At 39.5% G+C, this 13,573-nt stretch overlaps 1 protein-coding gene across 1 annotated transcript in view; it reads left to right on the top strand.

Annotated features, from left to right (window-relative positions):
• DHX9 (DExH-box helicase 9) overlaps window positions 1-12,537 on the top strand; it is a 46,762-nt gene extending 34,225 nt beyond the window's left edge. The window contains 10 exon segments of the mRNA XM_032291193.1: window positions 209-222; window positions 224-318; window positions 1,444-1,596; window positions 2,627-2,787; window positions 4,501-4,612; window positions 5,452-5,741; window positions 7,568-7,797; window positions 7,941-8,056; window positions 9,202-9,402; window positions 11,866-12,537. Coding sequence (XP_032147084.1) covers window positions 209-222; window positions 224-318; window positions 1,444-1,596; window positions 2,627-2,787; window positions 4,501-4,612; window positions 5,452-5,741; window positions 7,568-7,797; window positions 7,941-8,056; window positions 9,202-9,402; window positions 11,866-12,217 — 1,724 coding nt within the window. The 3' untranslated portion in view covers window positions 12,218-12,537.
• The last annotated feature ends 1,036 nt before the right edge of the window (window positions 12,538-13,573 follow it).

Genomic DNA, 13,573 nt, shown 5'->3' with positions numbered 1-13,573 from the left:
AGATCGCGCCATTGCACTCCAGCCTGGGTAACCAGAGCGAGACTCCGCCTAAAAAAAAAAAAAAAAAAAGTCTTCACTTTCTGAGCTTAGTAGATTGTTCATTAATCAGCCAATGGGCAAGTGATTTTTTTTTAGGGCTTCTGTAATTTACTTGTCATTTGTTACATACATACATATATAAGCAAATCAGCCATGACAAGTACATAAGAATATTTCCTAGAGTGTAATTTTTCTTTTTTTACAGGTTATTTTGTCTACAAATATTGCTGAAACAAGCATTACCATAAATGATGTTGTCTATGTCATTGACTCCTGCAAGTAAGTTACCAAGAAATCTATTTGCCTGTTCCAGTGTTATCAACTGGAAACGTCTTACCTGTTAACAGAATCGAAAACACCTTATGTAAACTCCTGTGTTCTTGTATCTCCAGAATTATTATGCCTCTATATAGGGTTATAGATAATTGATAATTATGAGTAATTATTTGTGTTGATTACTGCAAATCAGTTATGGTAGAAAGCAACAAAGCTCGAAACTAACTGATTGCTTCTCATTGCTCTTGTCTGTCTGCTGGTGTTTCGCTCATTTCCTATTGGGTGTTTGCATTGATCACTGCATTGGGGAAGCATGTGTTTGGTGAATAATGATAACCAGTGTTGAGCACATGACAAATATCCCACCTTGAAGGACACTCCTTTAAGGATTAAAATTCTCATTTTGGTATGAGATGAACTTGGAAAATATACCAGGAGACATTACATATAGATACAGGAATTACGTGGTAATTTGATACTTTGGACAAAAAAAGGACAAAAAAGTTGAAACTTCGTTATATTTGGCCAACTTGTGCTCCATGTCTTCTCCATATAAACCTTTAGCCTGTCCTGACAATTAAAACAATTTGCTGCCAACGTCCATTTTAGGAAATGATGAATAGCATTCTGTGCCAATCTCAGTAGTTCAGTGACTGCAGTCTCTTTATGTAATATTGAAGGAATCTGAGGTTGCTTGGGGGTTCAGAAGGACCACACAGGCATCACTAAATATAGATATCCTAAAAGTTACACTTAACTTTGAAATAGAGATGGCCTGAATAATTACCTCTTTCGTTATGTGCCATATTCCATTGAAATGCTTTGCACTTGTTAATGTTTACCAAATACAAATTCTATAAGGTAGGTAATGGTATGCTCATTATCAGATGAGGCATGGAAAGTTGAGCCAAGGCAGTTCAGCTGGTAAGTGGCATGTGGATGTTACATTGCCTTTTAGTAGGTTAGAAGTGTGCAAATTGCTGATTCTTACTTGTGCCATTCATGAATAGGTATCACAAGTATATATGGCTTTCACTACATACTGGAAAGCATTCGCTGTTTAGTGGATATATAATAGTTATTGGTGATACATATGAGTCTTAGCGTTGACCACTTTTTCTCATGTAGGCAGAAAGTGAAACTCTTCACTGCTCACAACAATATGACCAACTATGCTACAGTATGGGCATCAAAAACAAACCTTGAGCAGCGGAAAGGGCGAGCTGGCCGAGTACGGCCTGGATTCTGCTTTCACCTCTGCAGCCGAGCTCGTTTTGAGAGGTAAAACCAATTCTTGGCATTTAGTAAGGAATTTTTGTTCTGTTCTCTTAGGGAGACCTGCCAGTTTAAGCTGGCTGATGTAAATCTTCCCAGTCATGTTGGGATCAGGTATATATGTTCCTTAAAAATCTTCATTTATAGAGAATAAGCCTGAATTAGAAATAGAGAGACCTAGATTTTAATATTACTTGTGCCTGATACATTGCATAACACTAAGTAGTTACTCCTTAGGCCTGCATTTCCCCCATTCTATAAAATGTTAGATTACTTAGACTCTTATTACCTCAGATGTAAAAGGAATATGGTAAATAATGCCTAACCCATATGATTGGTATGAAAGAATTAAATGAGTTAGTAGTGTAGAATACTTTGAACATTGGGACATCATGATCTCCCAATAAACATTTCCTATTGTTAATTTATACAGGTCATGTCTGTTTTCTGAAATGCTTGGGACCAGAAGTGGTTTTAAGATTTTTGATTGTTTTTTTAATACTTGCATTGAATTTACCAGTTGGGCATTCCAAATCTGAAAATAGGAAATCCAAAATGCCTTAATGAGCATTTAAGTGTCATGTCAGCACTGAAAAAGTTTTAGATTTAGTTAGATCATAAGAGCCTTTCTAGCAGCACTAAAATTCAGCTAGGAAGATGGGGAGGTTGTAGAGAAACGTTAGTATGAGTTATCCTGCCAAAAGCCTTGCTGTTGTTTTTTAACCCATGTTTGTCAACAGGCAAGGCCTGTAGAGACCATGGGTAGGGCTAATAACATTAGAGATTTTGTATAATTTTTTCATTTTTCTTCATTTCTCAGCTGAAAAGGCCATCGGTCTATGATTACAAGTCAGAAACCATTATGCAACCAGGTTAAATTTTGTCAACAGTGTGTATAGTGAATGATAAAAGGTTCAGTGGTAATTGTAAAATAAAAGAATGAGGAAAGGGCAGCTCTATATCCCTGGTGACCTTGCTACAAAGAGTTTATTAAACTAACATCTGGATGGTTATTAACATGCTTATTTTCTCTTAGGCTTGAAACCCACATGACACCAGAGATGTTCCGCACACCATTACATGAAATTGCTCTTAGCATAAAACTTCTGCGTCTAGGAGGAATTGGCCAGTTTCTGGCCAAAGCAATTGAACCTCCCCCTTTGGATGCTGTCATCGAAGCAGAACATACTCTTAGAGGTATTTAGAAATACAAACCTACTTAATACAAATATTAATGATATTATCTGTCTTGTCCTGGCAGGCAACACTTAACAAATGAATCAAGGGCCGGGCGCGGTGGCTCAAGCCTGTAATCCCAGCACTTTGGGAGGCCGAGGCGGGTGGATCACGAGGTCAAGAGATCGAGACCATCCTGGTCAACATGGTGAAACCCCGTCTCTACTAAAAATACAAAAAATTAGCTGGGCATGGTGGCACGTGCCTGTAATCCCAGCTACTCAGGAGGCTGAGGCAGGAGAATTGCCTGAACCCAGGAGGCGGAGGTTGCGGTGAGCCGAGATCGCGCCATTGCACTCCAACCTGGGTAACGAGAGCGAAACTCCGTCTCAAAAAAAAAAAAAAAGAAAAAGAAATGAATCAAGATTAATATGTAGTGTAGTCAGCAAGGCTATGATAATAATTGTAAGGCTTCCAGTCTTACCTTAGGTTTTTAGTGTAGTCGCTATTCTAATGAGCAATGAGGTTGGGGAGAAAGGGACAATGTGTGTCTTACTTAAAAAAATTTTTTTTAAGGGATGATATCTCTTAACTACGTACTAAAGATCAGAACGTGACTTGAACTCATGATACCCACTTTTTTTTTTTTTTTTTTGGCGATAGAGTCTGTCACTGAGGCTGGAGTGCTGTGGCTCAATCTCAGCTCACTGCAGCCTCCGCCTCCCAGATTCAGGTGATTCTCCTGCTTTAGTCTCCCAAATAGCTGGGATCACAGGCGTATGCCACCACGTCCAGCTAATTTTTTGTATTTTTAGTAGGGGTGGGGTTTCACCATGTTGGCCAGGCTGGTCTGAAACTCCCAACCTCAAGGGATCCACCCACCTCAGCCTCCCAAAGTGCTGGAATTACAGGCATGAGCCACCATGTCTAGCCTAGAACATTTATGTTTTCTTACTAAACTTGTAAGAGAAGCAGTGTAGTATAGTGTGCTGAAGGTTAAGGGCATCGGAGCTAGATCTGAATTTGAATTTTAAATCTAGCATTTATCTGCTATGTGACTTCAGAATTTTCTCCTCATTTTATTTGTTTTTAAACATTAACACTTGGGTGTCAGACTTCTTATGACATATAGAAACTTATGTTGCTATTACAGTTATTAATAGACCTCACATGAATTGTATTTGTTTTTATAACCTGCAGGATGTAGTTCTAGTACCTTATGTTGTGTGCTCCAGATTTTGATTTTTTTAAAATTTATTTATTTATTTATTTTTTTTTTTTTGAGTAAAGAGAATTGTTCTGCCGGGCGCAGTGGCTCAAGCCTGTAATCCCAGCACTGTGGGAGGCCGAGGCGGGTGGATCACGAGGTCAAGAGATCGAGACCATCCTGGTCAACATAGTGAAACCCCATCTCTACTAAAAATACAAAAAATTAGCTGGGCATGGTGGCGCATGCCTGTAATCCCAGCTACTCAGGAGGCTGAGGCAGGAGAATTGCCTGAACCCAGGAGGCGGAGGTTGCAGTGAGCCGAGTGCACTCCAGCCTGGGTAACAAGAGCGAAACTCCGTCTCAAAAAAAAAAAAAAAGAATTGTTGACTGTAGACATGGTACTAGCAATTGGTTTGACAAAGAGGAACTCTAAAGTGAACTAACCTTAATTTACAAAGAAATGTATTGTCTGCCTAAAATTAGTGTTCGTTTGTTTGTACTCACAAAGGTCTGTCTCCCCACAGAGCTTGATGCATTAGATGCCAATGATGAGTTGACTCCTTTGGGACGAATCCTGGCTAAACTCCCCATTGAGCCTCGTTTTGGCAAAATGATGATAATGGGGTGTATTTTCTAGTAAGTGCTTTGTTTTATTCCTCTTTGTTAAGTGGTAGAATAATTTCAGAATCTTCTCCTTTTTGTAAAAGCAGCATTGGCTCAGTTAGAAGGAAAAAAAAGCCTAAATGTTCTTAAGGAAAATGACATACCTAGATACTGAGAGAAGTATAATATGAAAAGAATTCACAGTTCCAGTAGGTGGGTATCTGAGCCCAACTTGGAGGAAAGGGCAATCTTAGCACTTTGGGAGGCCAGGGTGGCAGGGTCACTTGAGTCCAAGAGTTTGATACCAGCCTGGGCAACGTGGTGGAACTCTGTCTCTACTAAAGAATTAGCCAGGCTTGGTGTGGTGTGCACCTTTAGTCTCAGCTACTTGGGAGTCTGAAGTGGGAAGATCACCTGAGCCCAGGAGGTTGAGGATGCAGTGATCATGCCACTGCACACCAGCATAGGCAACCAGAGTGAGACCCTGTCTTCTCAAGGTGGGGGGAAGCTGCACCTCCCAAGTTAATTTATTAATAGTTGTCCCTTGAAAGAGCAGCGTCAGGAAAATAATTTTATTTTATCAGACAATGTTGAAGATTAAGAGGTTTGGTATGATGGGAAAGAGAGAATATAAAAAGAAAAATATACTTGGTCATAAATTATGGTAAATATGTGGCCATTAGAGCATCCGAGCACCTTTTTTCTTTCCGACTCTGAGGAGAGCAGCTGTTAAGTTCTACGTCAAGCCAGTTTCATTGCAAATGAGGGAATCATGGACATAAATACTGCAACCCACAGTCAACAGTACTACCTGAGCTGCTGGCAGCAAGATTGTGATCTAGTCTGAATTTAACTGTCTTTGTGTATTTCAGCGTGGGAGATGCTATCTGTACCATTGCTGCTGCTACCTGCTTCCCGGAGCCTTTTATCAATGAAGGAAAGCGGCTGGGCTATATCCATCGCAATTTTGCTGGAAACAGATTTTCTGATCATGTAGCCCTTTTATCAGTATTCCAAGCCTGGGATGATGCTAGAATGGGTGGAGAAGAAGCAGAGATACGTTTTTGTGAACACAAAAGACTTAATATGGCTACATTAAGAATGACTTGGGAAGCCAAAGTTCAGCTCAAAGAGATTTTGATTAATTCTGGGTTTCCAGAAGGTAAGACTTCTCCCATTCTTAAGATATATTTAAAGTGATATTTATATAGTACATGCAAATTGGCATCAAAGTATATTTTAACTTCAAATTTTAGACCCTATAATTTTTATATAATCCCAGCTATTTCTTAGTTCTCATGAACACTGGTTGAGCTCACAGAATGAGTACTTTGCTAAATAACCTCATAGTGGTTTGAGAAGTGATTTATTAGCATGTAGACTTGAAGTAAATTCTACCACATTAAATTATAAATGGCTTTACTTTATATTTTTGGTGTACAGATGATTAGAGGACCTTATGACATCTAATACAGAAAAAAAAAAAACAAGCCTTGGCAAGGCACAATTGCTCACGCCTGAAATCCCAAAACTTTGGGATGCCAAAATGGGTGGATCACCTGAGATCAGGAGTTCAAGAGCAGCCTGACCGACATGGAGAAACTTCGTTTCTACTAAAAATACAAAATTAGCTGGGCATGGTGGTGCATGCCTGTAATCCCAGCTACTCTGGAGGCTGAGGCAGGAGAATCACTGCAACCCTGGAGGCAGAGGTTGCAGTGAGCTGAAATCGCGTCATTGCACTCCAGTCTGGGCAGCAAGAGCAAAACTCAGTCTCAAAAAAAGAAAAAGACAACTCTTGTTTCTTGATATAAAAATGAGCTGTAGTACTTCTCTTTTTCTAGCTAGGTTAAAATCCAGTTATTTCCTAAAATGTTGAGAACTGGGATGCATAACCAGATATAGACCTGTTGAGAGACAGAAGGTAGTTGGGCTAGATGGTAAATTTTTTTTTTTTTTTTTTTTTTTTTTGAGACGGAATTTCACTCTTATTACCCAGGCTGGAGTGCAATTGACAGATCTCGGCTCACCGCAACCTCCACCTCCTGGGTTCAAGCAATTCTCCTGCCTCAGCCTCCCAGGTAGCTGGGACTACAGGCGTGTGCCACCATGCCCAGCTAATTTTTGTATTTTTAATAGACACGGGGTTTCACTGTGTTGACCAGGATGGTCTCGATCTCTTGACCTCGTGATCCACCTGCCTCCGCCTCCCAAAGTGCTGGGATTATAGGCATGAGCCACTGCACCCAGCAAGATGGTAAATTTTTAAACGCTGTGAATAACTAAAAGTAGTGAGTGATTATCTTCCGTCATAAGACAGCTGAAATTTTATTTGTTCCTCAAAATTATAGGAAAGAGAAAGCTTTTATGTGCAAGAATCTTTAGAATCTTGAGATGCATTTAATAATGAAACGGACACCAGTGTATAAATTATTTGTTTAAATTCATCCAATTAGGAGGTTACAAGACAGGAAGTCATTTGTCTAGAACAAAATATGCCTGTGCTTTCACCGGTTGACTGTCAATACTTTCTAGTCAGCAACTAAGTACTCAAAATGTAAACTGAGTAAAATCATCAGCCATCATTCCAGTGGGTGTCCTCTTAGATTGTCACTCCATCTTCTCCACAACTAACAGTTATTTAAGAATAGCAGATAAATACTTTGACTGTGGTCCTGTCAGTCAAGCTCTTACAAGAGTAGATGATTGATTGGGGGACTTATAAAAGTAATCACCCTAAGCTTATTTATGGGTGAGTCTGTAAGAGAATAGATGTTTTAGTTTTCTTCCTGTTGAGACTCGGCAACATTTCTCCTTGAACTTAATCTGGGTGTTAGGATTCTGAGAAGAGAGAAAGTTTCACAGTCAAGTTATATGAAAACAGTGAGAGAAAGAGTCAGTTCTCTGAATTTTCTTGAATAATTTGGATGTAGTGTGAAGATCAGCCAGTTATCTGAATTTTTTTTTTCATTCTATTCCTCTTAACAGATTGTTTACTGACACAAGTGTTTACCAACACTGGACCAGATAATAATTTGGATGTTGTTATCTCCCTCCTGGCCTTTGGTGTGTACCCCAATGTTTGCTATCATAAGGAAAAGAGAAAGATTCTCACCACTGAAGGGCGTAATGCACTCATCCACAAATCATCGGTTAATTGTCCTTTCAGTAGCCAAGACATGAAGTACCCATCTCCCTTCTTTGTGTTTGGTGAAAAGGTAAGAAAAGACTAGAAAAGTTTACATTGAAAATTGAAATTGTCTTTAAAATCAACAGGAACATGAATTTTGATTTTCAAAGCACAGTATATGGTGATATTTGGAAGTTGGAAATGTCAACCATATCTTGTCTTTATTTGCAGATTCGAACTCGAGCGATCTCTGCTAAAGGCATGACTTTAGTCACTCCCTTGCAGTTGCTTCTGTTTGCCTCCAAGAAAGTCCAATCCGATGGGCAGATCGTGCTTGTAGATGACTGGTATGGAATTTAGCTGCTAATCTAACTTAATTAAGTTCTTAAATTGATAGCAGTAGAAGCGAATGCATCAGGAATTTGAGCCATGTCTACCACCATGCACACCAACACTATGGAATCAGTCTAAGTAAAGCTTCGGTACCCTTTTCACATACTTTATACAGTATATTGATTCAAAATTAGTGGTAAGCGCTGGGCAAAAATGGAGTAGAATTTAACCGGCAGCCAGTAGGCTCAACTATATTCTTGAAAATCTAGAAAATGCCAGCATTCTGGGTCTCTTAATTCATTTCTTTTAAAGTGAGAATGATCTGACCATGTGCGATGGCTCACACCAGTAATCCCAACACTTTGGGAGGCCAAGACAGCAGATCACTTGAGCTCAGGAAGTTCAAGATCAGCCTGAGCAATATGGTGAAACCCTGGCTCTACCAAAAATATAACAATAGTCAGGTGTGGTGGTGCACGCCTGTAGTCCCAGCTACTCCAGAGGCTGACTCGGGAGAATCACTTGAACCTGGGAGGTGGAGGTTGCAGTGAGCCAAGATAACACCACTGCACTCCAGCCTGGGCAACAGAGTAAGACTCTGACAAAAAAACAAAACAAAAAAAAAACACAGCCAGGTACAGTGGCTCATGCCTGTAATCTCATCACTTTGGGAGGCCGAGGTGGGTGGATCACGAGCTCAGGAGTTTGAAACCAGCCTGTCCAACAGAATGAAACCCCATCTCTACCAAATATATTAAAAAAAATTAGCCGAGTGTGGCAGCATGGCACCTGTAATCCCAGCTACTCAGGAAGCTGAGACAGGAGAATCATTTGAACTGGGAGGTGGAGGTTGCAGTAAATGGAGATCACATCACTGCACTCCAGCCTGGGCGACAGTGTGAGACTGTCTCAAAAATGAATAAATAAAGTCTGAAAGATCCATGTTGCCAGGCTTTGTTTTTTATATATACTGCATATATTACATATATATTATCGTATTTTATTTGGCTTGATAGACTTTATGGCTTAAGACCCCTGCTTAATAGTTGGCAGTGAATTTTAAGAGACTAGTGCTGATTATTACTGTTCATATCTGTGTTTTCCCAAGTTTGGGGCCATTATAAGTAGTTTTTTAAAGGAATGTTTTTTGCTATTTTAGGATTAAATTACAAATATCTCATGAAGCTGCTGCCTGCATTACTGGTCTCCGGGCAGCCATGGAGGCCCTGGTTGTTGAAGTAACCAAACAACCTGCTATCATCAGCCAGTTGGACCCCATAAATGAACGTATGCTGAACATGATCCGTCAAATCTCTAGACCTTCAGCTGCTGGTATCAACCTTATGATTGGCAGTACACGGTGAGTACCATACTAACTTATCTTTGGCCTAAATAAAAGAGAGACATCTTATGTAGGCTTAGAATCCTAGAGTTAGTGATAGAAGTCTTATTACTTAAGTTAAAATTCTAGACAAACGCCATATATAGGGAGTTTAGTTCTGGCTAACATGCTTAGAATATTATTTACTTTTATCAGTCCCTTGTTAGTAATTGGTCCATTGCATCAGTGAGTGCATGTTGGTAGTGCTAGAAAAGGATCTTACAAGTACATATATAGTCCAGAGTGGGTGACATGACAGGGAAGTGACACAGCCCACATAGTCCTCTTTCTATGGTACAGTTTTGGCATCACTAAAGAAAAAATATTTATGAGATGTTAAATTGCTTTCATCAAATGTGTATGTGTTTCTATTTAAACAACTAGAGCATGGATATTTAAGAAATGTATCTTAATTCTTAAAATTTGTATTTGCTTTAGGTTTTTTAGATGTTTTTTGCCCACGAGTTTTTTTTTACAAATACTTAATACCTACCAAAAAGGCAGAAGAGTGATACAATGTATAGTCATATAGTCTTTATTTAGGTTCACTAATTTTCAGTGTTTTGTACATTTGGTTAATCATTTGTGCTGAAGTAACAGGCATTATCACATTTTACATCAATACACTTCATATCTTTTAAGACATGGCCACAATACCACAGTCACAACCCAAAACGTTAAGTGTTTTAGTAATGCTATAATATACTAATGTATTAAAATTCTTCAGGTTATCCAAAAATGTTCTCTAATTCCTCATCAAAAATGATTTATTGGATTTGATCTATCTATGAAATAGGGAGATTGTTATCCTCATCCTCTTTAAGGAAACTGCGCACGGATGAGTTAAGACCCAAGATCATATAGCTAGTAACTGATAAAACCAGATTCAAACCCAGATAACATTGCTCCTGAAACAGTGCTCTTATGCTATCCTGTGGCCTTCTTGGTGATTAAATGTATAAATCAATAAGCGTCATAGGCAGATGCAAATGAAGTACTCATGGGTGTTTAGAAGAGAGATTATTGGCCAGGTGTGGTGGCTCATGCCTGTAATCCCAGCACTTTGGGAGGCTTAGGTGGGTGGATCATGAAGTCGGGAGTTTGAGACCAGCCTGACCAACATGGTGAAACCCCATCTCTGCTAAAAATGGAAACATCAGCCAGGCATGGTGGTGCGTGCCTGTAATCCCAGCTACTCGGTAAGAGGCTGAGGCAGGAGAATTGCTTGAATCTGGAAGGCGGAGGTTTCGGTGAGCTGAGATTGAGCGGCTGCACTCCAACCTGGGCAACAGAATGACTCTAAAAAAAGAAAAAAAGAAGATATTATTTTTGGTAGGACAGCTGGTAAGCAAGGAGCCTTTGTACATAATCTGTTTCTATGAAGGATAAAAGTCCAGAAACTAGGAAGAATGGGGTATATGTAGAGAGTTTGGGATGTATAAATGTGATGGTGGCCTGAATTACAGTGGTAGATAGAATTGCAGCGGGGAGATGTGACTGGATTAGACAGATTTGTGGTAGAATCAATAGGAATTGGTGATGGACTAAAATGGAATAGTGCAACGAAAGAAGGAAGACAGAAACCAGCCATATTTCTTTATTGAGAGGCAGTCTTGCTCTGTGGCCCAGGCTGGAGTGCAGTCGCGTCATCTTGGTTCACTGCAACCTCTGCCTCCCAGGTTGAAACAATCCTGCCTCAGCCCCCTGGGTAGTTGGGATTACAGGTGCACACTACCACACTCGGCTAATTTTTGTATTTTTAGTAGAGACAGGGTTTCACCATGTTGCCCACGCTATTCTTGAACTCCTAGCCTCAGGTGATCCACCCACCTTGGCCTGCCAAAGTGCTGGGATTACAGACATGAACCTGGCCACACAGCCATATTTCTCACTTAACTGCTGAATTGGTAGTGTTGGTCTTGAAGAAAAGCTGCACAGGAGTAATAAGCAGGTTGGGAATTTAATTGGAGTTGTTGATGGTCCATCTTGATTGCTGCTATTTTTCATTAGCCTTCATTTTCCTTATTTGTCACAGGAAACAAATAATTACCAAGGACATTTTTCAAAATCATACTTGAGAATTAATGCAGGGAAACGTTTGGTGATAAAGATCAAGCAGTTTATCGGCAGCTGCAGGAACCCTCTCCTAATGCTTGCCTTCTTGGAACATTATATTGTTTAGCTGAGTAAAAGAGGACTATCCTAAACTTGAAATGACATACTGCCAAAATTCAAAACCCTTTGAAATTGAACCAGAAAGAAAAGTAGAGAAACAGATCAATAGAATTGATGATTATTTTAGAATAGCAGATCAATCTTATTTCAGTTTCTGTTTGTGCATTTGGCTTAATTCCTTTTATGTATTAAAATTTCAAATACGACATTTGGTGCGTGGTTGAGAAATTACACTTTGCTAAAGTGATGGTTTCGTGCTTTTTCTAGGTATGGAGATGGTCCACGTCCTCCCAAGATGGCCCGCTATGACAATGGAAGCGGATATAGAAGGGGAGGTTCTAGTTATGGTGGTGGAGGCTATGGCAGTGGCTATAACAGTGGAGGCTATGGTACCGGAGGCTATGGTGGCAGCGCCAACTCCTTTCGGGCAGGATATGGTGCCGGTGTTGGTGGAGGCTTTAGAGGAGTTTCCCGAGGTGGCTATAGAGGCAACTCTGGAGGAGATTACAGAGGGCCTATTGGAGGCTTCAGGGGATCTGGAGGATTCCAGCGAGGAGGTCCTAGGGGGGCCTATGGAACCGGCTACTTTGGACCGGGAAGAGGAGGTGGTGGCTATTAAGGCTTGGTTATGTCCGTTCCTGTGTGTAGACAGTAAGAAAAAAAAAGGCATGCTATGTGTTACGTGTTTTTTCCTATGTTTATTTGCCACCAAAAAGTAAATGCATTTTTCCACCCATTCTGTGGTTCATTGTAGTTTAAGGAAACCAAACATATAGATGCATTAGTGATTTTGTTTATATTATGTAAAATATAACGATCTATCTTAAAAATACCACAGTTTGTATTTTTTCTTTAAGGAGTAAAGATTTGCCTTTAAAAATAACTTGGTATTTTCCTGGCTTTCGTTTAATACAATAGAAAATAAAGTAATACACCGAATACTTGCTGTGTAGTTTGTTTGTTGACCTTACATATTAGAATAATTTTACAATGCCAGTTACATCTGTTCATTTTAAATGTCAGAGAAGTTGTACCCTGTTTCAAAAGTCTACTAAGTGATACTACTGTACTTGTAATAGAATAAATAACCTTGGAATTGAATTGTTACCTTTTGAAGTAAATACTGGAAAGTACACAAACCACATAAACCTGTGCTCCTGAATAAAACTTTTGACCTAGGGCTGAACACTTCTGGCTTCCTCCCACGGCCAGCATTTTCTTTTCTAAGTCAGTTTCTACTATGACAAAGGTAATATAATCGACCCATAATTATATAATTAATATAATCCATTAATTAACTCTTGAATTTAAAGGTAAATGAAGCTTCACTGATGTACACATTTTAGAGTTTGGGAGCAGGTGACATGTTTTATCTACCTTATGTTGCAAAAGGTGTGTGTTAAGCTACTTTGTTTTAATAGAGATGCTTATGTATTTTACAGTTTCCAGTGAATTTTCAGATTTCTCATTTGTGCAAGATACAGTGGAGAGGGCAAAGGTACTGGATTAGACAGAATTGAGTTTGTGTGTGAATTCTGCTATCCGCCATGTGGGTGATCTTGGACAAGTTACATTTTTGTGTTGGTTTCCTTTTCAAAGTCCTTTATCCTACATACATGTTTTAGATCTTCCGCAATTATTGTTAGGCTGATGGCACCTATCTATCAAAGACTCACAAGTCTCTCCAACTGAGATTTCCTTTCTGAGCCATGTAAACAACCGTGTACTAAATATGCATCTTTGGTTTTAAATATCTCACAGAAGAAAATCTCTGCTTTCCAAACTGAACTACCCCTCTCAATCTACCCTATGTCCTGTACTGTGTTCTCTGTTCTATCTTATCACAGGAGTTTCACTGCTTAATTGCTTAAGCCATGTATGTTTACCACCTCTAGTCAGCTCAAGTTTTTTTCTTTTTTTTCTTTTTTTCTTGAGACAGACTCTCGCTCTCTTGCCCAGGCTGGAGTGCAGTGGT

Source organism: Sapajus apella, unplaced genomic scaffold (assembly GCF_009761245.1).
Source record: "Sapajus apella isolate SASKATOON/1434 unplaced genomic scaffold, GSC_monkey_1.0 scaffold25, whole genome shotgun sequence".
NCBI lineage: Eukaryota > Metazoa > Chordata > Mammalia > Primates > Cebidae > Sapajus > Sapajus apella.
Note: the sequence above shows the minus strand (reverse complement) of the source record. Positions and strands in the feature narration are given on the sequence as shown.